We start from the raw sequence: 26,121 nt of genomic DNA, 5'->3' as shown, positions 1-26,121 counted from the left end.
AGGCTCAAAGTTTTATCTTGGAAAGAAATACAGGCTCCTTTGCAATGGGATGTTAACTCTTTTATTAACTCAGGGTTAACATTAGATTTGCTTCACTGATTTCTCATTCGAAGTTGTGGATTCAACAGACAACAGCTGGGTCCTTGCCACTCACAGGTGGCAAAACACATTTTTTAGTCAGAGAGGGGAGCAGGACAATATGGAGAGAGACAGGGTTGGAAAAATTTAAGGCAAATGTTATTCCCATATTAAAGGGAACTGATCAAGCAGATCTGCTCATTTCAATGAAAATATATGAAATATTTGTCAAAATAATTAACATCGGTAAAAATTAGAACACGTAGCTTATAAAATACCTCCATAGGCTTGGCAGAAATCAATCCAGCTATATCATGAAGGCTCGTACTCTACTGGACCAGAGCAGCGTCCCAGAGCAGAGTCCTGAGAGCAGAGGCCCAATGCACTTGAAAAGCAGTTGTGTGATGTGGAGGGCTGGCGATTAGTGATTCAGGGGCTGGCTTTGCATGTCTGAGGAGGAACTGCTTGGCCATCAGGTGTCTTTTGGCTAGCCCTAATTACCTCCCTTGGATCCATCCTCCTCCACAGGCTCTGCATCTGTAGATGGCTGGTGGCACAGGCCCAGGAGGCCCCAGGGACACAGGAAGAACAGTCTCGAGGCTAGCTCGGCTCACTCAGGAGAACGCTGAAGAGAGAATGATCTGTTCCGGTTTGGTGCTGGACCTTCGAGGCGGTGGCTGCAGTTTTGGAAGGAGCTGGCTACGTTGACATAGATTCTATCCCCAGTGGTCATACATCTCATGCCCTGAAACCTCTTTTATTTAGTCTGACCAAACTGTCCCTCGGGCTGTTTGGTGGCCAGTGACACATGGGTAGGAGGAGGCTAGGCCCTTGATCACAGGTGAGGATGGCTGAGGGACCTGCCAGCCAGCTCGGTGAGATTTGTGGGAGGGGGACTCGATGTGGTGCCAGGCATCTCTCTTTTTCCGCTTTGGTCTTGAAATCTCAGTAACCTAGGGTCCCAGAAGCCGCTCCGGGGCTGCAGCTGTCTCATAATTCATTTTGTCCCCATTTGGAGTTCGACTTTAGACCGCAGCCAGCAAGCAGAGTTTGAGGGGGTGTTGTGATTTTAGCCACGTATCCTCAAGGGCCACCTCCACCTGGTTCAGGTGCTGAGAGATGCTGCAGCAGGCGATCCAGCTGTCAGATGCAGGGCCACCCCAGGAACAGGCTATGGCTGACCGTCTGGAGGAAGGTGGACAGGCAAATGGGCAGATGGGAGGACCCTGCCCTCGCGGGCGGCTGGTGCCCCTACCCAGCCAGGAGGCAGGTGCGGCAGCAGAACTGGATGAAGAGCTTCCGTTCACAGAGCCGGTTGGACTTCACCATCTCACAGAAGGTCTCATCAGCTGGCGACAGGGAAGGAGAGGGGGGGTCAGACTTTGGGTCCTGTTAAGATCTAAGCATTCTCCATGTGCCAGGCACCGATGGTGCACCAGGCAGGGCACACAGTCCCTTAGGAGCCATTTCAATGCAAAAGTCCAGTGAGGTCCAGGTGGCGCTGGGGTATGGAATCTCTGCTAAGTTTAAGTGACAAGGGGGAGGAGGTTCCTGAAGGGGCTGTGGGGGGTGAGATGGGGGTATGCCAGAGGGGTCCTTGGTGCTCATGTGAGTCTCTTTCAGGGAAGAAGAATGGGGGGCAGGGTGTGGAGACAGGTGCAGGGCTAGAACGGAAGGGAATGCAGGTGTCAGGAATATAGTCTAGGGGACATTCCCTGGGAGGAGGCAGAGGGAGAAGACCAGCAGGCAGGACTCAGTGACGGCAAGGTGGGGACAGCAGTGGAGGCTGGTATTACACCTCTGCCTTGTCACTAGGGAGCAGACTGTCCCATGGCAGCCTCACTTCGGGGCTGGGTACATAACCTGAGCAGGGGCTTCCTAAACAGGAAGCCCCCATGGGCTTTGAAAGGACAGGATTTTGCAAATTAAACAAGGCAAGTAGGTCACCTGGTAGTCAGAACACCGTACCGCATTATAGCCGGGGATTACCTGTTCACCCTTGGACACATGGAGTGGTTGGATCCTCCTGCATATCAGGAGATGGTATCCAGCACTGGCTCCATGCAGCTCCTCCCTGCTGCTCAGTATGAGCCCCCCTTCCAAGACAGAGGCGTCTGCTGACCCTCCTCCTGCCTACTATCCCCACTGTCTTTGGAATTCTTCGGAGTTTCCGTTTTCATAATTTGTCCTCCTACTGCCTCCCCCCCAACCCCCCCCCCCGCCCCCATCTATCTGCAGAACCAAGGCCCTCCCACAGCACAGCTATAGACAGCTGGGGTTCCTATTGCTGAGCATGGGGCTCAACTCTGTCCTTCCAGTCCCGAGGATGAGGTCTTTCAGGCCTCCTGGTGTTGGCCTCTCCTAGGGGGACGTCGCTGTACTCAAGCTGCCTCTAGCCGACGTCAGGCGAGTGGAACGGTCTACAAACCAAACTACTCCGAAGCCATGTAGCCAACTGGAGGGTCAAAGAGGTCAGAGCTAACCCCCCTACTCTGGCCAGGCACGCCCGTGCCTTGTCTTCTGTTTGCTGCTTCACGGGCAGCCCGGGTCACCCCGGGTGGTCCTCACCATTGCTGCACGTGTGGTTGGTGATGCAGGAGGTGCCCAGCTGCGTGAAGCCGGCCTTACATCTGCTGCAGTTCCTACTGGAGCCCTCGCAGCTCAAGCAGTTTTCATCACATCTGTGGGAAGACATCCGCGAGGTCTTGGGGGAAGGCCCTACACTGTGGGGCTCCCCATCCCCCCAAGCCCTCAGCACTGGTTTCAGGGGAGTAATGCCTTGACACGCATTGAGTGTTGGCACATTGATCTTGTTCAGCCTCTCTGTTGCCACGGGAAGGCAAAAGCTGTCATAGTTGGTGGGGAGGAGCGTTCCCAGGAGGGCAGGAGGCCAGGCCTTGTTCTCTGAGGCTCTCCGCGGACACTAGTCCACTCCCCACGCAGGCCTCCCACAGCCTCCAGCTGTCTAACTGTGATGGCTGTAGGCTTGGGGTAGAGGACACACTCTACCTAGGGCCATGACAAACCTGTTTCTGGAGCTGACCCTAGAACTTCTGCCTGACCTGGGGAAGGGGCAGTCACATTCCCATTTCTGCCTCCACAGACGTTCCTGGCCCAGCCTGGCCCCATGGTCCTGCTAATTCCGAGTGCTATGATCTCGGTCACAAAAGTGGACCACACCTGGAGTCCACACTCAGCAGTCTCATGGGAACATGGGCTCATTTGTACCTGATCTGAAGCTAAGTGGCTCTGATAGGCAGGCCCTTGCAAGCCTGAGTTATGTATTGTATGGCCCTTGACAGAAACAACTTTGCTTGAGTCTGCATGATTCCCACCCAGGGCTGTGTGTGTACCCAAGCTGTCTTGCTGTCTCTGTTGCTATTTCCAGCTCCAGGTGACCAGGACTCCACAGAGGCTCCTGTCTGCTTCCCACTTCCTTTGCTGCTGTCACCTAAGTGTGGAACAGGCCTGGGGGAGGGGAAGAAGCCTAGCTCAGCCACTCTTTGGCCTGCCCTAAGGGGTCCCATGTTTAAGACAGATGACTGCCATCACCTTCAGTGATGAGACGTTCCTGATGGGGTTTAATCTGAGTTACAAGAAGCCCTCGTGCAGCATCTCCTCAGCCTTGATGAGGTGGGTGTTTATTTCCAATGCAATGGAGGACGCTGAACTAGCTAGAGCTCAGAGCCCTGGTTTCAGATCAGTGTGTAAGCCGCACAGGGGACCACTTTCAGGCACTGCTCCCAGACTACAGGAGCACTTTACTTCTGGTGCAATTTTGGGAAGTCCCTGATGTCTGGTTCTAGCCACACTGTCTCCCAGTAGTACCCACAAGGTCCTGATGACACAGGTCCCCTGGAGATCTTCCATGGACATGCATGCCAGGCTAGCCATTTCAAATGATGTCAGTTGTCTGGGAGGCTCAGGGGCCCAGGGACTACCCAGGTACTGGCCGAGTGTTGTTTCAATCATGAGTAGCTACGGTATGAAGTAGGCTGCAGTAGGAACCCAAGCCAGACACAGCTTGGCTCTTCACATACTGCTCATTGAGCTCAGCAGGATGGCAGGTGCTTCTGTTTTCTGTTTCTGCAGTGCAAACTGCCAGTAAAACATCACATTTGAGCAAGTCTGGGTTCTGAAGCCAGAAGGCCAGGCCGGCTCAGCTGGAGTATCTGCACCGGTCTCTGGAGGCCCAGATGTGGTGCTGGCCACCCTGAGGGCTCATGTGGAGTTTTGGGGAGGAAAAACTGAGCATAATGCTTCCCTGAGAAAGAGATGATATCTCCCATATCCCATTCTCCAAATGTCTCCTGTCTCCTGCTTCAGACTGTAGCTGCACAACACTGGCAGAGGTCTCTAGGGCAGGTGGGTTTTCAGGATACCTATGGTTCTTCTGTAGTACAGATTTCACCTCTAAAACACCATGCCAACTTTACCCTGCCAAATTCTGGAGGGGGAGCTGTGCTCACCACAGATGTGTCTCTGTACCACAGCAGGAGGCACCCCCTAGCAGGAAAGAGTGGGGCATGGGGTCACCTGCTTCAAGAGCCCTCATCAAGGTTCAGTCTGGGTACAAATTAGGCAGGAAGCATACCCTGAGGACTTCTGTACCCACTGAAGAGTCGGGAGACTGCCGAGGGCTGGGGGGATGAGTGGTAACTCTACCCCTGGAACAGTACCCCCAGAGTTGCTCAGTTTCTTCCAAGAGGTGCTTGCTTGGGAGCAGACAATCCCTGTACTGAGTCTTGAGTGTGGCTGGAGTTCTGAGACACTGCCACAAATGGCCTTCAGCTTCAGCTGCCACCTGTCTTCTTTGTATTCAAGTGAGCAACCAAGCAGGCCTGTGCCATTCTGCCTTCCACATCTAGCCCTCATACGGTTATGTGCTCCCTGTGGCTTCCCTGGCTCTTCTGCAAGGCAAGCATGGTACCAGGTAGCACTCCAGAGCCTGAAGGATGCCCATGGCTTGTCGGCAGCTGTGGCTGCCTGAGTTGGGAGAGGCATCCAGAATCATGTGCTTTCTCTCTTAATGAAAGGTTCAGATTTATAGAGGCTCTTCAGGGCCAGAGGTTCTGTGAGGTACAATCATGTGAAGCTCTGACACTTTATGGCTTGGGGTCTGTGCAAGGCGGCTGGGAGGTGTTTCTCCAGGATGTGGTCTGTCAGCTCCAAGCTGAGGCTGAACTCCCCCTCGGGGCCATCAGTGACCCCTCAGATAGAAACTAGTACCCAGGAACTTCTGCCCAAGGAACATCTGCGGGCTGGCCTCTCTCCTATTTCCTAGAGGCTGTAACACCATGGCTTCTGGATGCCACAGTCAGCATCCCCGGGAGTCTGGGGCACTTGACAAATGTAAGTGATTATCATCATTAAGTCCTTGCTGTCCCTGTGCTGCTGTCCTTGGTTTAATTACCAGTAAACCAGCTGGCTTGTGAAATGAAAGGTTTACTGCAGACAGCTGTGTGCACGGCCCTGCGCACCGGACTCAGCCTGGCAGGAGGTAGGTGGTTAAGTTCCCTGTTTCAAACCAACCCGGCAGGATGCTGACCCTTGTACACACGTAAGGCCCCCCTCTCCCGGCCACTGACCCCTCTTTTTCAATGCAAGGACTTGAGCTCATCAGTTCAAGTGACAAAATATCCCAGGAGGCAGACCCCACTGTGGGCTTTGCCTCTGGGAGAGGGAGCTGGCCATGGACTCTCACCCCCGTCCTGACACAAGTGTCCCAGACTGGCTTTGCTCCGAGTCTTTTGCAGACCAAAGTCCCCTACTTCCCCTTCCCTCCAAGACCACCCTCCATTGCATCAGCACCACCACCTTCAAATGCCTCCCTGTTGCTCACACACCATATTCTGCCTTTCCGGTTCCTGGCCTGTTTATGTCCTGACCTGGCACAGTTCCCAACCAGCCAAGCACAGACTAAAGCACACATCTGCTTTTTGAACAGCCCATGTCCCACAGTACAAGGGAGCACTCACAGGTCCAGTGGCTCTCACCAAGTGTGTGCACTCACGGGAGGGATGGAAAGAGAGCAAGAGAGTTAAAGTGTATGTGTAATGTCAAAGCCATGGCTTGGCCATGAGGACATGACAAGGGTTGTTTTGTTTTGTCTAAAATATCTAACTTAGAATAAGTGTTCACTCCCATACATTGGTTGCCTTGATCACCTACAGTAGGAAAGCATCCTGCTTGCGCAGGATTGCCCTGTACCATCTGCTACTGGGGAGGGCTGTGTGGCAGCACCTTGTTAATTCTGTTTCCTGTCCTAGCCCACTGCTACCCGGTGCCTGCATATGGTAAGTGCTTCACAAATAATTAGGCATTAAGAGGGGTTTGAAGGCTGCCAGCTGGCTTGCGACTTTGGCAATCACTAACTGTAGGCATCCCTTCCTCAGTAAATGGTTTCCTGTTTGCCCTCTGTACCTATGGCAGCAGGTGACGAAGCATGTGGATCCCCTAGGCTCCAGGGAAAGTGACACCACACCTGGCCATCCAGCTGCTCTTTCTGCAGTGTCCAGATGACCACTCCCCCCCTACCCCCACCCCCGTCAGCCTGGGCCACAGCCTGGAAGACCATACCTTCGACACACTTTGTGGGGTAAGCCAGGCATCTCCTCTGGGTAGAAGCCCTCACCACATGCTGGCACACATTTCCAGTCTTGGAAGTGGAAGCTTTTTGCACAGTGGATACATTCTTCTCTGCTGGGCCCTGACAGGTGAGGGAAGAAGCAGATGTCAAAGACATGTCTGGTGTTCCAGAACATCTGTGGGGATCTTCAGATGTCCCCAGGCCACCCACACAGCTGACATCCTCTAGGAGCTCAGTGAGAGCCGGCTATGTGACTGGAGGTAGATACCTGTCCCCACTTTACAGATGGGGACATCAGAGGCCTAAACTGAGCCCAGTGAGGTGCTCTACCTGGACTGTCATGCCTGACTTTGGTTCTATGTATTTCTCTGTAACTTTTGGCTAGAATCAGTGCAGTAGCTCAACAGGTGCAGTGGACAAACTGAGCCATACTGGGGGTGTAAAACACAAACGTACCAGATTTTAATTGTATCACATGGAAGTGATGGTGTATGAGTTTCACTGGCCCAACTATTTCCACATGGTTCCTACATGTCTAAATGTGAATGAAGGTATATGTCCGGTTGTGTGTATGTGTGTGTGTGTGTGTGGGGGGGGGCTTGGAAGACATCCTCAGGAATTCTGCCTCTTTTGAGATAAGATCTCTTTTTGGCCTGGGGCTCACTAATTAGGCTAGACTAACTGGCCAGTGAGCCCAGGGCTCCTCCTATCTTTGGGCTTCTGTAATGGACAAGAATATCCATACAGAGTCTCTTTTTTCCTATGGTGTGGTTGTGTGGCCAACACCCAGCCAGCCCCTCAAATTGGAATACTCTCAGGTTTATCTTGTTTTTGATTAGAGATTAACCTCATGCTTTGGGCAATCTCCACCCTACCCCCTGCCCCCAGTGTTTATCTCTAGAGAGCATCTGCAGGTCAAGGTGGCAGATTGATGCCACTTGGAAGGGATCACTCTATTATGGGCCTAGGGGACTATCAGTGCCTGACACTGTCATGTGCCTCATGTACTCAACTGTCAGCCCTGCTGGCCCTCCTCCAGCCTAGGTCCCTCTGACAGGAATGGATGCTTGTATCTAGTTAAATGCTCGCTACTTTTTTTGGTGGTGGTATTGGGGCTCACATATGTAAGGTGTGCACATTACCACTAGGCAATACCCCTAGATGATGCTCAGTCTATTAAACTTAACAGTTATTATGAGGTGGATGTGATAGTACACACTATAACTCCAGTGCTCAGGATGTGGAGGCAGGAGGATTATAAACTTAGGGACAACCTACTGAGTCCCTGTCTTCGTTTTTAAAAAGTTGATTATGGATTGAAAGTGTATTACAGGATTGCCTAGCATGAATAAGGATCTGGGTTTTATTTATTTATTTTTGTTTGTTTGTTTGGTTTTGGTTTTTTGAGACAAAGTTTCTCTGTGCAGTCCTGGCTGTCCTGGAATTCACTCTGTAGACCAGGCTAGCCTTGCACTCACAGAGATCCACCTGCCTCTGCCTCCTGAGTGCTGGAATCCAAGGGGTGCGCTGCCACTGCCCAGCTGCCAGGCTTAATCCCCACCACCAGAAAATAAGAAATTAGAAAACATGTTGGTTGCAGGTTCAGTTGGGGAAAATGATAAAACCTCAAAGATGTATGGTGGTATTGGTCCCACAACAATGTGTTTGCACTTAATGCCACTAAACTGTACATCTGAAAATGGCCACGCTGGGATGGCAGGCATAGTAAGAGTGTGAATAACAGCTATCAAAACAATTGCAGAGGAGACATTGTTCTAATGTGCTTGTGACGTCTTGACTGCCATTTAGAATCGCCTAGGCAGCACTTCTGGCTTCTATGTGAGAGTGTTTCCAGAGAAGTTTAACTTCCGTCAGTGTGGGTGGCGCCATCCCATGGGCTGGTGTGCTGGACTGAATAAAAAGGGGGAGTGGAGGAGGGAGCTGGCTGAGCACCAGCGTTCATCTCTCTTTGCTAGCTGTGCATGCAGCGTGGCCAGCTGACACACACTCCTGCTACCACTGCTAGAGCCTTTCAGGCCACCATGCCTTCCCTGCCACGATAGACAACACCCTCGAACTGTGAGCCAAAATAAACCCTTCCCCAAGTTGCTTTTGTCAAGCATTTCGCTACAGTATTTTGCTAGTGAAAAAAAAAAAGCAATGGAAACAATTCTATAGCAAGAATAGGGCAACTATAGCAGCCAGCATTCAGTCATGTTTCCAGATAACTAGAAGAGCTTGGGGGTTCCCAACACAGAAATGATAATATCCGGGGGTATGGAAATGCTAATGACACACTGAATACATGCACTGAATTATAATAAGGAGTCTCAAAAATCAGTAGAGATATGTCAACTAACTTTTTTTTTAAACTGGTGGTGGCAATACATGTCTTTAATCCCAGCACTTGAGAAGCAGAGGCAGGTGGATCTCTGAGGTCAAGGCCAGCCTGGTCTACAGAGTGAGTTCCAGGACAGCCAGGACTACACAGAGAAACCTTGTCTCAAAAAACCAAATAAAATAAAATAGTAAATAAACAAAAAAAATTAAAATGATTAAGATGGTCAATTTTATGTTACATGTAGTCTGTTAGAATAAATGCTGATAAGCACATTTTCTATGTAAGTACTCTCACAACTACTAATTATGAATTCATATTCCAAATCTCTCACGGATTCCATTCAGTCTTTATAGGCTCCAGGTGCTTTAGGAGCTGATAACAATAACAGTTCAATGGGCTATGCTTATATTAACCCATCATGCTAGGCCTGGTACAGATAGAAAGACAGAGCCTTGCTCAGAAGGCAGGAAGAACATTCCGTGAGAAGTGCTGAGGTAGAAAGTAGCTCTTTTCCTTGGAAACCTCTCTGGACCTGTTGTGGTGTTTTTTTCACTCACGATTTCTTACTGTGCCTTCCCAGGCACAGGCCAGGGTCAACCATGCCAAGGGCCTTGGGTACTGCTTCTCATCCTAGCGAGCATGTAGATATGCCCACTGGCTGCCACTTGTCCTGGGAGGGTAAGTGAAAGCAAGCACTTCCCTCTCCCATGAGTCGACTCATCAACCCTAAGCCAAGGATCACACTCGCAATGCCAGGATGCTCTGAGCACCGGCAATGGAGATGGCCAAGAGTCTCGCTCCCACAAAGCTCAGTGTATTGGGACACTGTAGGCTAGGCCACTATGCTGTACCAAAGATGTCACTAGGCACAGGTGCTTCTAAAGAGACCATACCTGACATGGCGCAAGGGGCTTCGGATGACTGAGTGGGGAAGAGAAGGCTCTGGCCCCAGTCACTGCCTTGAGTTACATGTGTTCTAGGGAGGTTAGCAAGAGCCCCAGAAGAGGGCATGGGAGACATGGCGAATTCCTCTCTTCTGAGAGCTTTAGAACTCCCTGCTTTGAACTTGGAATGATGGAGGAGATGTGGGACTGAGATAAGAAAACTACAAGGGACTCAGTATAGCCACTGGCTGCCAGACAGTCTGGGGACGCTGAGAAAGATAAGGGAATCGAATGTTTGAAAACAAAAGCATTATAGACCCCAGGCCTGAATGTTATGGATTCAGGTGGCTCTGACATTTAAACAGGTGGCGTGGAGATGCTTCTTAAACAACCCGGGTTAAATCAGGACTAAAAACAGGAAATAAAGGCTGGAGAGATGGCTCAGTGGTTAAGAGCACCGGCTGTTCTTCCAGAGGTCCTGAGTTCAATTCCCAGCAACCACATGGTGGCTCACAACCACCTATAATGAGACCTGGTGCCCTCTTCTGACCTGCAGGGACACTTGTAGGCACAATGTTGTATATATAACAAAACAAAACAAACAGAAAATAAAAAGGCAGCAGGGCAACCAGGTGGGAAAGATTCTTCCTAAGGTTAAGCCTGGATCCTTCTGGGGTTGTCTGACGATGGGGTGGAGGAGGGTATGTCTCCCACAGGAGGCCTAGGGTCAGTCCCAGCCATTGCTTGTGGATGCTGGGATCTCTGGAATGTCCACTTGGGTATCACAATTGATAGCTTCATGAGGCTCACGCGGGACCATACAGAGGATGACAGTGCCTGCCTCCTGGCATTTCTAATAAGTGGTTTTGTGGCAAATGAGATTTAGCCGAGATCTAATTCTTATACTGTCACTGTAGCAAAAACTCCATCTAATGTGACTTTCTTAGAAGGCAGCAAAGTGCTGGGGGCAGGAAGGGAATCGTGGAGAATGCTTCACCTGGAACATATCTGCGCACATAACTCATGATGCATGCGGATGACTGCAAAATGAAACCCAATAAAATGAATGAAATCTCTGCTATATTCTGCATAAAATCTGTGCCCAGAGACATCTGTGCTATAATCTCAGCGGGGAACTATAATGCATGTAAAATTGTTTATGGCAGTCTTTTCCTCTTTGAATAAAAACGTTCAAAATAAGTGGAGATGGGTACAGAGAACTGAAGTTCTATTTTATCGCACCCTGCCTGGATCTGTCCCCACCCCTCTCTGAGTCCTCTCAATCTTTATGGTGCTGCATTTTAGTTTAATTCTGCAGCAAGAGTAGAGTTTTAATGCAAGCCAGCTCATGAGCTGCTAAACATCCTTTATTTCTTGTCTAAAAGCATGGCTGCTTTTAAGGCTGGGGAATCCAGGCAGCTTGCTAAGAGTGGGTCTTTGCATTTTTGGTTGTTTTTGTTTTTAATTAAAAAAAAAAAAACTGTTGGTATCAGGTACATAACAAACTCAACATCTCAGACATCTTCAAGTGTGTAGTTGGGTGGCATTACTAATTCACTAATTATTGGTGAGCACCCATCAGTGGCCCTAACTTGCATTTCTGTACTCATTAAACAGTAATCCCTCATTCTCCCTCTCCAGCCCTAGGAGGCTGAGAGGCCCTTTGTGTTTTTATAGTCTATTCCCCCCACACACTCTACATGAGAGGCAAATGCGCCATCCCTGAGCTACACTTTAAGCCCCTTGCCTTTGAGTTTTATTCTGTAATAAATACAGAAACCCGGAGTTAGAGAACTTCCTGGATTTCAAGACAGCTGGCCTATTCATCTTGGTGACCATGCATGCATGCGATTGTCCAATGGGACAAAAGCCTTGGCAGCTTACCCACGCAGGTTCGGCAGGTGTGATGGCACTCCCCACATCTGATCAGCTCAGAATCAAAGTAGGTGCCCGGTTCACAGTCTGGAATGCAGCTGCCCCGTGCGAGGCTGGTAAAAGGAAAATAAGGCCCATTTCCACGTGTGTTCCAAAATTCTAATTAAATTATCATCTGTCCTCAAATGCTTTTCACAGGAGGAAAGGAAAGTTATCAAAGAACTGCACTCTGTGTCACTGGAGGTTCCCAGCTAAGGAAAGCTGGCAATGCTGTCCTGAAGCCAGTTGGAGTCCGGGGGGGGGGGGGGGGGGGGGGGGGGGGGCTATATCCTGGTGCAGGAGGAAAAAGCTTCCAGCCTTCTCTCACTCTATGATGGCTTCTCTCCATAGCTTTTCTGAAACCTGAGTCAAAAACACCCCATGCCCCCAGAGAACTGGAGCATCGAGCGGTTGCCACTGTGGCAATCTACTTCTAGCTTACTGGCTTGAGTCCCCAAAGGGTCTACGTTTGTGTGTGAGGAGGGTTATGGCCACAAGGCTAACTCAGTCCTAGATGTGCTCTGGTTTCTTCTTTACTTAAAACTCTCCTGTTTTACATGAACTTGAAACAAGAGTCCCTCCTGGCAGCTGGCAGCCTGCTACACGCGGCTTCTGCCTTCCTTTCTCACCTCATCAGTGCCTACATATCTTTCCCTTAGCCAGGCAGCTCGGCAATGCAGCCTCGCGGACACCAACTCAGCTATGCCACCCATGCAGGATCTGGCTCCATCACTTCCCAGCTGTGCAACCCCAGGCAAGCCAGCAGACCCCGCTTCCTCCTGGTAATTGGTTCCTAGCCTAACGCTGCTTGGAAGACCCACTGAGCAAATACATATAACTGTTTGGTGTCTGGCACACAGCAGTGTAAATAAATGTCACCTACTATGATTTCTTCGGTTCCTGGGATTGTACTGTGCCTGATGCACACATTTTTAAATGGGTTTGCCGATAAACAGATTGAGCTCTGCTCTGGGGTGCATCTGTCAGAGCCAGAAAGTCCTGCTGTGCTGTGATTTATAATTAGAAATATATATTTAGGCTTCATCCCGGCACAGAGCCCAAGGCTCTTGAGAATCAATAATGATAAGTGTCGCTTTGCATGCTAATAAGGTGACTGGTAGCTGCGGCTCTTCAGCAGCTTCAGGTGGGGGACTGGTTGCCAGGTGAACAGACCACTGATCAGAGAGCAGGTGAAAGAGACTGAAGGTTGAATCGGTCACCAAGATGTTAACATTAACTCAGGCCTCCATAATGAAGTCTCTATGGCAACTCCAAAGGAGATGATTTAGAGTTTCCAGGTTAGTGAACAAGAACATATACACAACTCATGAGGCTGAGGCAGGGTGACTGCCATGAGTTCAAGGCCCATTTTGGCTACAAAGAACACATCCATCCACCTGCTGGGAGGGTGTTGCACCCAATGCCATAGGAATGGAAGGTCCTATGCTCTCGACTTTGCCAACTGTTGCTAAGTATAACACTACTCCAATCCACTTCCTTTGTAACACCTGTACAATAACCAGCTAAGGTAAGGGAAGTGTCACCCCCATTCCAGAAGCAGGTGTAGCAAAGCAATCAAACCCAAGGAGAGGCTGAGGGAACTCTGATAGCCAGTTGGAAGCAAGGATGGTTTACAACCTGAGGTCTGGGAGTAGCCTCAGAAGTGGGGCCGGCATGGGGAACTGAGTTCTCCACTTGTGGGCTATTCAGTTAGGTTTATGGGATATCCAGTGGGTGCCCATCCATCCATGTTTTGATGAAAAGAGGGTAAGTGTGCTGTGCTGCATGTGTCAACCCCCCCCCCCCATGTTTTGGGGTGATGCCCACAGGGTTGCAAGCTCACCTCCACAGATGTCAGGTGCTCACCTGGGACTCTTTCTCACTGTGGGTGCCAGGGCCACCATGCAGGACCACTAAATCATGTTTGTAATGCCCTGGGAACGCCTGTGTTTATCCCCCTAAAGAGATGGACGGCAGGAGGCGGCAGCCCGGCTGTTCTCTTGCAGCTGTGACGTGACAGCATGATCTGAAGTCACAGCTGAAGAGGAGATTGGGCAGTAAAGGGAAGCTTCCTGTGGATTATGGCTGGCCATGTCTCCCTGCTCTCCTATGAAAGCTTCTTAGTACCACAACCAGCACACCTGCCCAGCGGTCTCTGCCCGAGCGGCACTTCCTCGCCTTTGTCAGTCCCTGACTTCATTCTTCCCCTCAGGACGTAGAAGTAGGTATCTCGGACCCCTTGGCACTTTCCCTCTGGGAAATAGGTTCCAGGGAGTTGGATCCATGGAGCTTTCCATCCTTTACACCTTCAGCTAGGAGCCCAGGGTCTGAGGGCCCATAGCAGGAGATGCCAGGGCTAGAGGGACCCAGGATATTAAAGCTGGCCTCTCCCCACCTCTGGCCATGGCCTCTAGTACAGTGTCTTTCTCTCAGCCTTGTTCCCTTTGGGGGAATCTTCCTGGACCTGTGGGGCCTTTTGCTTCTAATCCTGCCCTGTCTAGCCAACAGGTCTACAGAATGGTGGGTACGATGTGTCACTTTGGAAGGCCTTGCTTTGCCCGCCTGTCATCCAAACTCTGATCTGAAAAGAATGGGCAGGGTGAGGGTAGTGTCACCGAGGCAGCCGCATGGAGTCTTCTGGGAAAGTCACTGACCTCCCTTGCAGGAAAACGCCAAGTGACACTAATAACTTCATAAATTGCGATAAAGGTTACTGGGGTGACATGGGTTGGGACACTTGTGGTAGGAGTAGATGTGCTCTAAGGTCTTGTCCATTGTTCCCGGCCTGCTAAGTTCCTCCACTGTTCATCTTTAGAGAGCTTCGCCTCCATGGTGGGAGGAGAGAGGCTGAGCTGGGTACGTGGGTGTGGCCTCACAGTGCCTCATGATGCACCTGCTGTTCCCTGTCTGGACCACAGCATTCCCTCAGCTGGGCATCTGCTGGAAATGCAGGGGCTCAGGCTTCACCTCGCCTCACTGACCTTTGGACACAAACGCCCGCCCAAGGTTCCTGTGTCTGTCACAAGCACTGATTGTACTGACTCCTTCCCTTTCTGCCTTTCCGTGAAGACCAGGGTGCTAGTCCTGCTATATGGGCGTGTCCACAGCTTACTTTTAATATATGCTTTCAAAGCTTGTAGATGGTAACTGGTAATTGCATCTGATGTCACTAAATGTAATTCGGGTTCATTGAACGACTCAAAGAAAAGGATTAAAAACCGTTTGATGATTCCTTGGCCTAGCAGAGAGGTGGTGTTTTTGTTTTTGTTTTTGTTTATTTTTGAACTTTCACCGGGCCTCGTTCTATGGATCGGGGAGGACCAAGGCTCTACGGGACATCCTCAGGAAGCCAAGTTCATTCTCTGGCCGAAGATGGAAGACACTGAGGTGATGATGGGAGAAGACAGAGGGATGGCCGGGGGAAGGGTGGGCCAGCCACAGCGGGGACCAGGAGGGGCCCTGGAGTACCGGGGGTTACTATCACAGAAGAAAGGGACCCAAGCTCCCTAGGAATTCCTCCTGACCTCCCTACAGCAAACTCTGTTGTAACTGATGTGTTCAACTGTTACGCTAACCAATTCTCCAAACCTGGCCTAAAACGTAGGAATTCTGACCATCCTCCGACTTCCCTTCCTCAACAGTCCCTTGCCTTGACTGTAGTAGAATGTTATTTTAAGGTGTGTTACTTTTGCTTATGTTGCATTTGTTTTAACTCTGTGAAGCTGTGTTACTGTGCCTGTCTAAAATGCCTGATGGGCCAATAGCAAGGCAGGGGAAAGGATGGTGGGGCTGGCAGGCAGAGAGAGATACACAGAAGGAGAAATCTGGGAGGAGGGAGGAGAAAAGAGATGGAGGAGTGAAGGAGGAGCCAGAGAAGGAGGAGGACTCCAGGGACCAGCCACCCAGCTACACAACCAGCAACAGAGTAAGAGTAAGATTTACAGAAGTAAGAGAGTGGGAAAAGCCTCGAGGCCAAAGGTAGATGGGATAATTTTAAGTTAAGAAAAACTGGTTGGAAATGAAGTCAAGCTAAGACCAGGCATTCACACTTAAGAATAAGCCTCTGTGTGTGATTTAACTGGGAGCTGGGTGGTAGACCCCCAAAAGAGTAAAAAAAAAACAACAACAACACTTGACAGCCAATACTCTTTGGGATCCAGACCTTTGACATCTTAGCTTTCTGGAAAAGATGCAAACTCTTGTGAAAGCAAAGACAGCATGGTGGATGCTGTTTTGGATCCTGTCTCTCTTTCTCCCCTCCCCTGGTTCAGGGCAGGCTCACCTGAATCCTTCCTTACACATTGTGCACTTCTCAGGTTCATCCACGCACGTTTGACAGCTTGGGTGGCACTTGAGGCAGTGTCTCTGACCTGGAGAAAGGCAGGAAGGTGGGAAACAGAGGCTGGCATGGGGGTTGGGGGCCCCAGAGTGGAGCATGAGCTCCAGCATGCTAGGTGGTCTTGGTATGACAGCTTTCCCCAGGGCTCTCTCCAGAGCAGGAAATTAACTATGGACCTGGGTGTTAGACCCCAGCTCTTCCCCGTCCTTTGTCTGGAGTATGTCAATCAAATCCTCAAAGGACCAGCAGACTTCAGAGGTGGTCCCTTTCTAGAGGAGACACTCATCTGCTTATGGCCACAGGGCCCAGAGCCCACTCGTGGCTAGCTGAGTACACTTGAATCAGGTGCGAGTCTTTATAGACCATTGGGTACCCTGGAGGCCACCGGCCCCTCTCCCTGTGAGTCTTTCATGGAGTCTTCACTGAGGACTTGGTACCTCTAGAGTCAGGAAGGACTCCATCCCTCCTGTCAGGAGCTTCTGGGTCATTCCAAGTCCCACTTGCATTTCCCTGCTTTATGATCTAGCTCATTTGTGTTGATGCCTCATGAAACCCCAGCTGCTGTCACTATTCCATACCAGGCCCGTGAGCTGAGGGCCCTTGCTGAACCTCGGTGCAGCCTCCTTGGGGTCCAGGCATGGCTTCACATGCACTCAGCTGCGGCTCAGCAAGGACAGTGGTAAAGGATGGCTGACCTGACCTGGGAAGCCGCATGAGCGGCTGAAAAAGAGCCTGGCTGGCAGCCCAGGCAGGTGTCTGCAAAGCTGGGGAATGTGTCTATGGGATTGCTGTTTCCCCTCGAAAGGGAGTCTTTCCTGGATAATGTCTTTAAAGACTTCCTAGCTCCGCCTCCCCGGGGCTAACAGGCATGTTGTGTCTGGTGACAGGCTGGGTGAGAGCCGTCACCTGTCCATTTAGCACAAACCTTCTCTTTCAACTCTTGCAGAGTGTGAGACCACTTGCTAAAACATACGCTGGAGTTCCTGCCCATCCATCCCACACATCTACCTGGGACAGGTGGACCAGCAGGATATCTGGCTTCCCTGCCCTGAATTTGAGTCTCATCTCTGTCATTACTAGTTAGGGGCTTCTTCTTAGTCCCTTTCAACTTCAAGATAAGGAAGACAGTGCTCCCCTCTTAAAGAGCCACACAGATGCTACCCAGACCTCCTAGAACCTGACTCCCACGTGTTAGCCAGGCCCTCTGCATTCGGAGGACTGCATCTACATGCCAAGTTGAGCTCCTAGCATGTCCTAGGCACTTCAATCTCCCAATTATGTAAACCTGTGCTGACACCCACAGCACTGTCTTTCCTGGATGAGAAGAGACAAGACGGTGGCAGGGCGTCCTCTTCTGGTGTCTCAAGTGAGGCTGAGCTGTGGATGAGCTACCTTTTCTGCATCCTGCCCTTAATAGAGTGTGGATTCCAGTGTGCGGGACTCATTTCAATAGTGCTTCGGCCGAGTGTGCTGAGTGCTGTGGTGTCACACTTGCAGCCCCTGGCCTGGTGAAAAGTGCCAGATAAGACCAATAGAATACAGGAAGCCAAGGGCCCAGGAGATCCTCCCAAAATAGGGAAGCACAGCCCAGGGGTGCTGGAGAGGGAGAGTGCGCAATCCACCCATTCGTGTGTCTGTGGACAGTCCACTTACTTTCATCAGCATAAAGCCCAGCAGGACAGAGGGTCACACAGGTGTTGGTCTCCTGGTGGTGGTAAAACCCACGGCGACAAGACAGGCACTGCGTCGGGCCCCTGCCCGTGCAGGCCTCACAGCCCTTATGGCATCGACGGCAGCGTCTTGCTGTGGTATCCCCGAAGTAGCCCAAGGGGCACTCGCTCACACACTTCCTGTGGGACCAAGTGCAGATGAGGGTCTCCCTGTTTCAGTCCAACCCGGGGCCCACCCTGTGTGGCTCTTACACGGGCTGAGGCTGCGTAGCTAGATGGGTAAAATGCTGAGGACACAGGACCCTGGGGGAAGGTTAAGTCATACGTAAGTTCCCCTATGTCTGCTCACTGCAGCTGGGGGCGGGGGCAGGGTCCTAGGTATGAACAGGCAGGTCTGAAGAAGAACAGGAATCCAATGCCAGAAGCTGGGTCTGGTGGCCCACAAGTATAATCCCAACACTTGGCTGAGGCAGGAGGAGTCCGAGTTTAGTCAGTTTGGGCTACACATGGAGACCTTGTCTAAACAAGACAACAAGAAAACAGGGACCCTTTCCCATTCTGAAGACCAGTTTGGTTTTCTGTAGGCACTAAGACTTTGGTGTTGACTTAGAATTACATTATTTGGGGGGGGGTGTTTTCTTTTTGGGGACAAGTTCTTTCCTGTGTAGTCTTGGCAGAACAAGTCGCCGGTCAGTGAATGAAGCTGCAGAATGACCTGCCCTTGGCCAGAGCTAGGGAGTGACCTGGGGGTGGGGTGGGGACTCCAGACACTGGAGAGCTGCATCTCACCACCACTGTGTGCAGCACACCCCTGCCTGGCCTGCCTCCCTGGCAGTGTTGAGGGACATCCGCCATCCAGACCTTTGAGGCGCCCGGCACTGCCACCGTCACCTTGGCCTTCTAGGCAAGGCCCACGCAGCACATGGTGGATGCTCAGGAAGGTTTGCGCATTGGATAAATAAAAAAGGGCAGCTTCAAGCCTGTCAGGGAGTGGTACAAGGGTCTGAGGCTTGCACACTCCCCACAGAAGGGACAGCTTGAGCTGGGACAACTGGTTATAGGCTGGGCATCCCAGGTCAGGTCTGTCAGGCCTCCTTCAGGGAACAGGAAGTTGCACAGACTTTCTAGGAAGCCTCTAGGGAACCCCACAGCCTCAGCCAGCTGCAGCCTGTCCAAGAGCCACGTCACCCTGCAGGTTCTCTGAGGCCTGCGGTACAGGGTTTTGTGCACAAACCTGTGTGAGTAGCAGGCATGTGTACTCAGTATGACCCAGTGTGACTGAGGAACGCTGCCTAAGCACCGTCAGCAAACAGTTCAACTCCTCCCTTTTCATAAGGGCTGGCTCCACTTGTGTGATCAGAACCACGACACTACACTTTTCAAAACAACGCAAAGCCGTTAACTCGGGTAAAATTTCTTTGTTGAGGACTACACAGCTCAACCTGGCCGCCTTAGGGCTACACGACAGACGGACGGGGCTCCAGGGCCTGCAGACAGCCGCTCTGGCTGCTCGTTACCTGCTTGTCTTGGCGTTGCCCAGGCTGAAGTGGACACAGTTCAAGCACTGGTCTGCGTTGGGACCGTCGCAGCCCTTATCACCGCACTCAGGATGGCACACACCTTAAAGACACAAGCACTTCTTTTCATTCAGAGAGATGCTTCCTCCCCACAGTCCAGCCCACGGGGTCCCTGTGTCAGGTTACCGTAGCCCCCAGGTCCGGGGAACTTCCTTCAGAGTGGTGTCTTCCCGGGGCTACCACCCCAGAGACCTACTCATGGGATGTGGGCACAGTTGGGGGCTGACCCTCTCTGGAGGAAAGGCATGAGAGCCAGGGATACAGCCATTGGTGGTAGCGTGGGACCAAGGCCAGGGAAGAGATGGGAACTGAGATCTTAGAGCCGCCATGATGGGACCTGCCACCTTGTTATGCACACTGTGAAAAGCAAAGCCGTACGGCTGGGTGTTGGGTTGTGACAGTGCAGCAATGCAATGCCCGTGGAGGGGGAAGGAGCCTCTCCGTTTCCACACCTGGTGAGCCTGCTGTTGTGCAGGAAGGAAGGGGACAGGCACGGTGGGAACACGGCACTGGATGAAGCTCATGGTGGCTGTGGGTTGAGCTCCTTCTTGCAGCCCCCCAACCCCCTTGTCTCTCTCACTCTAGCTGTCAGCAGTAAGCCACCAATGTCTTCCCTCAAGTCTCCTCGGGTGATAGGAATGCTAACTGTGGGCTCCCTGTTGTTGGAAAAGCCATCTAGACGTGCAGGGAGCTCTATGGAGCTCAGAAAACTGCCACCTTCTAGGTCCTCCCCGAGGGCCCCACGGGACGAGGAGGCAGGTTTAAATGTCTGCCTCCTCAGCTGCAGTGGGCATGACTGCCGGCCCTGCCTCTCAGCTGCGGAAGCCAGCTGAGGTGACTCCTGCCTTTCCCACTGCTAGGCACACAGCGGAAGCATCCCTGGAGGGTGGAGGGGATGCAGGGAGGGGCTGGAGGAGGCACTGGGAGGGCTTCTGAGACGCCAGGAGGAAACAGCATAGCCTTTTCTGTTGGCAGGGGATGGGGAGTGAGTTCAGAAGCAGAGAGGAGTTGACTTGCTGGTCATCTCATCTCACGGGGACATGAAGACAGAAGCCCTTATCCTCCCAGGCCACAACGGGCGCTTTGCTGGGGAGCACAAAGTCCTCTTCATTCACCCTCCCTTTCTGGAAGCCCCTCAGCCTTAGAGTTTGCTTTCATCCCTAAGGTTCACCTTCGTTGATACCTCCCAGTTTTCACTGTGGGTCTCCACCTGCCTGTTCCCACTGTGAACCCCTGCAGAGCAGAGGTCTCCTGGATGTTCTTTCCAAGTGGCTCCTGGCCTATTCTGTGTCCTTGGTAGGCACACCTGTCACTTCCAAAATCCAACACCTGAGACACATCCTCAACCTGTCTCCCAAGACGGTTTATTATTTTGGAGTTTCTTGTCCGCCTCACCCCAAGTCAGGACTGGGAAACTTCTCCTTCTCACTCTATTACACTATTGTTTGGCTACCTTCCCAACCACCAGGCCTGATGGCCTTCTGCTGTGGCCCTGCTGATCAGTCACTCCCTTTCACCTTCTGCAGAACTTTATAAGACCCGGAAGGCAGCAGGTACCAACTCAACCAGCCAGGTAGAAAGGAAGACACTCCAAAGAGACACTGTGTCTCTCAGTCTGACTGTGAGACCATTGAAATGATGGACTCTAAAGGAATGAGAACCTCTAAACCACATGCTGGGGGAAGGAAAAAGCAGTAGCCAGAAGGGGAGCTTGTTGACTGGAAAGAGATGTACAACTTGTAGAACACCTTATAGGATGATTCTGGAGCCCAGACAATGATGGTCAATGGTGTGCAGAAGCACGTGACCAGGTCTGGTTAGGCATGCACATCCCTAGTCATCCTCCTAAACTTTAGTCCCACTTCATGGCCTTGAACATGGACTTGGGAGTAGGGTCAGAGGATTTCCTTGTCCCTTTCCCTAATGTGGTCACACTGAATTAATCTCTTTTCCTGCCTTTTGGCTATTAATTTGCTTGTTTTACTTGGCTTCTTAAGGATGGGTAGCCAAACTTGGCTTCTGAGGGTACAAACGATGTCCAAGTTCAGTAACAATTTTCCAGTTTTAGGAAGATTGAAGGGGGAACAGGAACATGAACCTCCCATTTACTCACAGACAGAATGGGGTCTGTCAGGATGGGGTCTAGTGTGTTCAATGCAAGTACCCAGGATGCAGATGTGTGGAGCAGGTGCGAGGTAAATATTTGCTGGAGGCTGAGATGTGACAGTATGGGCAAAGGGAAAAGCGGAGCAAAGGTAGATGTCCTCACCATCTGTAGGCAGAATGTCCTATCGGGTCCCTAAACTTAAATGGCCTTGGGAGGGGCCTGGACTGGGCCTTCCCCAGCACTGCTACAGGACACTGATGTCACTTGCCGCCCCTGCCTGCCCTCCCTCTGACACTTTGCCACAGTGGGAAGTTTCATCAGCCATCTCTATAGAGGAGCCCTTTGCAAGCTTGGAGCCACATGCCAGCCAGGGCAGCAGAATTCTGGTATAGCATCAAGGTCATGGGCAGCAGCCAGCTCTCAGTTGGAGAGGTTGGGATATGGCAGTGTCCATCCAAGAGCAGCTATCAAATTCACAAACCAACCAATCAACCAGCACGTGGTTTCCTGGATGGTTTTAAAAGCCAAAATATCAGGCTTCATCTCACCCATGAAACACACTGAATCAGATCCACCTGGCTAGCGATCTCAACCCAACCATCCCTTCCCTCCCAGGAATGCTGGGGTCCAGCTGTAACTCATTCTCTCTGTGAGCATCTGTTTTTGTTGTCACAATCTGTAATTCTGTCTGCTTTGCATCTCTCCTCAATTAACTGAAAGTGACTCTGAGGCCTGGCTTCCTGAGTCAGTGTGCTGGGGGCCTGGCTTCCTGAGTCAATGCGATTGTACATCACTCTTAGCAGAGGCTCCCAGCAGAAGGAGTGTTTGAACATTCTGAACAGCTTGGCTGACACAGATCACAACCCCATGGGGTTAACCAGCACAGGCTAATTTAAAAAGCCAATTTTCAGTCCTGTGTGGGGCAAATCCAGGGTTGAAAACAACAAACAAAAAAACCAAAAAGCAAATCAACGACTCAGGAAAGCAACTTGGGATCCTGCTCTCTCCCTCCTCTGCTTTATCCCTTCTCCTTCTCTCTCTCTCTCTCTCTCTCTCTCTCTCTCTCTCTCTCTCTCTCTCTCTCTCTCTCTCTCTCCCTCCCTCTCCCCTCCTCTCCTCTCCCCTCCCCTCCCCTCCTCTCCTTTCTTTCCAGGACCAGGGATTGAATCTGGTGCTGCACATTAACCAGGTAAATGCTCTATCACTGAGGTATGTCACTTGTACTTACATTTTTGAGACAGAAACTGCAAGTTGGCCAGGCTGGCTTTGAACTCACTCTGCAGCCCTGGTAAGCCTTGAACTTATGATCATTCTAACTCAGAGAACCCCAGTATGCCAAGTTCCTGGGATTACAGGCCTGCACTGTGAGGCCCATTCATTTTCCTTGCTCAATGGACCACTGCAAGGCTGGACACCCTCTGCATCCCTATTTTCCTGTGGTGGGAAATCTTGCCAGCTGCTTTTGGGGTCCTTGTTATTTACAAACATTCTCTGATCTTCCCTCTTTCATCTCTGATTTCTTGTCCCTGGGAGAGCTGGCCCTCCACCTCTTTTGTCTGCCTCTCATGCTCTGATGCTGGTCCCTGGGAGAGTTGGCCCTCCACCTCTTTTCTGTCTGCCTCTCATGCCCTGGTGCTTGTTCCTAGGGTCACTGCTCCATTGGACTTTCTCTGTCTTTGTTGATATGGTGACTACTCTCTTATCCACAAGGCCCAGGTAAAGCCAGTGCCAGCTTGGACAGTGTGCCAATGACCAGCTTTCCATGTTCTAAAAGCAACAGCCTGTGACTCCTTTGCCCTCTCTTTGGACTCTAAAGTGGCTGTTCCTCGTTCCTCCTGCTTGGCCACTCATACCATGGAACCTTCTGCCACTCTGACTTGCCTCTGTGACTGCGTCACCCTTCCAGTTTCCCCCTAGACTTCAGGAAGCTTTCCCGAGAGCTAGAAACACATCCTATTCCCATGGAAACCACTTCCTCCATCCAGACTATGCTGGGTAGAGACCAAGTGACCCAGCGGAACAGCATAAGGGTGAGATGCCAGTGTGCATGGCTGGAGTCAGTAGCAGATTTTGAGGACAAAAAAAAAAAAATCAGCACTTTATTAATAATTACTGAATCTTGCCATAGTTTATAAATCACAGGAGAAAACATCAGATTAGTCCATACATAATTCAATGTTTCATTTTAAAGGAAAGGCAGAGGAAATTTAAAATGGAATCGACCAGAGTTTATGCTTGATTTGTATTGGTGGATTTTTCCATTTAGTTATCCATATTCCGAGAGATCACTCATCATTTGTCAGGTAGCTAGGACATTCAGCTAAGAAAAATATGCCCAACCAGAAACACCCAGTGTCATCCAATTGCTGTGGGATGATGGCTTAGAGGAAAATCAACAGCTTTAGGCTCTAATAACATCTTCATTCTGCTCAGAGGCTGGAGGTGTCCAAAAGACATCTTTGGGTTACTGTGGCTCCCAACTACCTTGCAAATGAGCCAGTGGTCTAGAGACTGAGGCCTCCATGCAAATGGGACAGCTATAGAAGCATCTACACCAGGGTCTTTACATGTGAGCTTTTAAAAATGGTCATGCATGGCATCAGTCTGTACTGATTCATCTCCTGACAACCTCTCCTGGGTACCAGCCCTGGGGAGTGGTCACTTCTGAACCACCAGCTCCTTTTTGGAAACAAACTTGTAGAACCCAAGCTTTCTTCTCATTCCTGGCTGCTCAAAGTGGATGGACTTAAGGGAATCAGGATACTGAGTCCTGTGATGAGGGCCCCTGAAGAAAGGGGGGGCAACCCTAGAGCTAGCTAATGAACCCAGGGCAAGCCCCAGTTCTGGTTGGGCATATAGGAGCTCAGTGCCCCAGCCTGGAAGGTCAGAGAGTACTTACTGGTTTGAAGCATACTTACTGGTCTGTAAAGTATTAGAAGAGCCTTGGGTAGAAGGAGCTGTGTGAGTGCAAATTATCGTCATTATTACAACTTCCGGGCAAGACAAGACTTACAACCAAAACCCCACCTTTTGCCTGAAAGGACCCCACCTTTGAGAGCTACAGTGGAGAATGAAGTTGGGAGGCTAACCATCTCCTGTCACTCTGTTCCATTACCTGTGTACTCCTCCTCATCCTCGGGAGTCTCTGCCTGAGGTGGTGGCCCAGCAGCTTTGAGAGGCTCCAGCTCCGGGACTGAGAGCTCCAGCATCCGTGAGCGAGACTGATGGGAACTGAATGTACGGTATGGGTGCTCCGCGGTGCCGTATAAAATGAGGCTCCATTCTTTCAGCTTTCCTGGAAGACACCAAAACCTCAGTTAGCCCCCAAAGCTCCAGATGTGCCTGCAGGCTGCTGAGATTGTGCAGCAGCCTGCATCACTCATAAGAGCAGCAGATGGGGCCTAGCTTCTACTCCCACAGTGGGGTCTTTGCTGTGACTTCGCTTCCGACTTACGGGTTGGCCAGGTGATGGCTCTTCTTGGTTGTCAACTTGACTACATCTGGAATTATCTAAAACCCATGCAGCTGTGAGGGGTCTTTCCTTAATTAAATCATTTAAAGTGTCCCCACTTTTATGTTCCCATTTCCGACTCACTTTTAAACTGGATCTTTTGAGGTGGTAAAATACACAGTTAGTGTGGGCAATACCGTCTGCTGGCCGCCTATATAAAGGACGTGGAGGAAGGAAGCTTGCTCTCTTGCCTGCTTGCTCTCTCTCTCACAGGCAAGTCCATTACTTCACTGGCCTTGGAGCTTACATCTCTGGAACTCCAATGTCTACTGAAGACCAGCTGAGACATCCAGCCTCGTGGACTGAAGAACTACCTGGATTCTTGGACTTTCTGTTGGTAGACAGCTACTGTTGGACTAGCTGGACCATAGCCTATAAGCCAGTGATTCTCAACCTGTAGGTGGGGACCCATATGGCAAACCTCGGTCTCCAATAATATTTACATTATGGCTCATAAGTGGAGCAAAATGACAGTTATGAAGTAGCAATGAAAATAATTTTGTGGTTGAGGGTCACTACAGCATGTGGAACTATATTAAAAGGTTGCAGTATTAGGAAGGTTGAGAACCACTGTTGTAAGCTATTTTAATAAATCCCTTTTCTATATACATTCATTTTATGAGTTCTATTCCTCTAAAAGACCCTGATTAATACAGATTTGGTACCAGAACTGGTTCTAGAGCAAAAGAAGTATAAGGATGAATTTTTTTTTAAGTATCTACAATAGGCCTTCCAATTTGCCAACACCTACAGCTACTGAAGCCTCTCCAGTTACTGAAGCTTCTCCTAGAAGCTAGGAGAATACTGAAAGCCCATGGTGTACACTACTTTCCAAATATAAGGAGGCAATGCCTTTGATTGATTGCACTCTGAAAGATCCAGGCTAAAATGGGTCTTACCACTTCAAATGATTTAGTTAAAAAAAACAAATCTCTCATAAGTATACCCAGCCACATGGGTTTTAGTTAATTCCAGATGTTGTCAAGTTGACAACCAAGAATAGTCACCACAAGTACACCCCTTATAAACTTGACACACAATCATATCTCCTATCATGATAAATTTCCAGATGAAAACAATAACCAGGTCATAGTCACACCTCATATGATAT

At 50.5% G+C, this 26,121-nt stretch overlaps 1 protein-coding gene across 2 annotated transcripts in view; it reads right to left on the bottom strand.

Annotated features, from left to right (window-relative positions):
- The window catches only part of Pcsk6 (proprotein convertase subtilisin/kexin type 6), a 179,314-nt gene continuing 153,193 nt past the window's right edge, over nucleotides 1-26,121 (bottom strand). The window contains exons 14-22 of one of the 2 annotated variants that reach the window (XM_036191078.1): nucleotides 24,615-24,794; nucleotides 24,418-24,456; nucleotides 19,333-19,435; nucleotides 17,799-17,995; nucleotides 16,089-16,176; nucleotides 11,777-11,880; nucleotides 6,658-6,787; nucleotides 2,647-2,759; nucleotides 1-1,427 (exon numbers count right to left, since the gene is read on the bottom strand). In XM_036191078.1, coding sequence (XP_036046971.1) covers nucleotides 1,330-1,427; nucleotides 2,647-2,759; nucleotides 6,658-6,787; nucleotides 11,777-11,880; nucleotides 16,089-16,176; nucleotides 17,799-17,995; nucleotides 19,333-19,435; nucleotides 24,418-24,456; nucleotides 24,615-24,794 — 1,052 coding nt within the window. In that variant the 3' untranslated portion in view covers nucleotides 1-1,329. The remainder of the gene's footprint in view (nucleotides 1,428-2,646; nucleotides 2,760-6,657; nucleotides 6,788-11,776; nucleotides 11,881-16,088; nucleotides 16,177-17,798; nucleotides 17,996-19,332; nucleotides 19,436-24,417; nucleotides 24,457-24,614; nucleotides 24,795-26,121) is intronic. The other variant, XM_036191087.1, reaches the window with a different exon arrangement.

The sequence above is a fragment of the Onychomys torridus genome, chromosome 1 (genome assembly GCF_903995425.1).
Source record: "Onychomys torridus chromosome 1, mOncTor1.1, whole genome shotgun sequence".
In the NCBI taxonomy this organism is placed as follows: Eukaryota; Metazoa; Chordata; class Mammalia; order Rodentia; family Cricetidae; genus Onychomys; species Onychomys torridus.
This window is presented reverse-complemented; position numbering and strand designations above follow the sequence as displayed.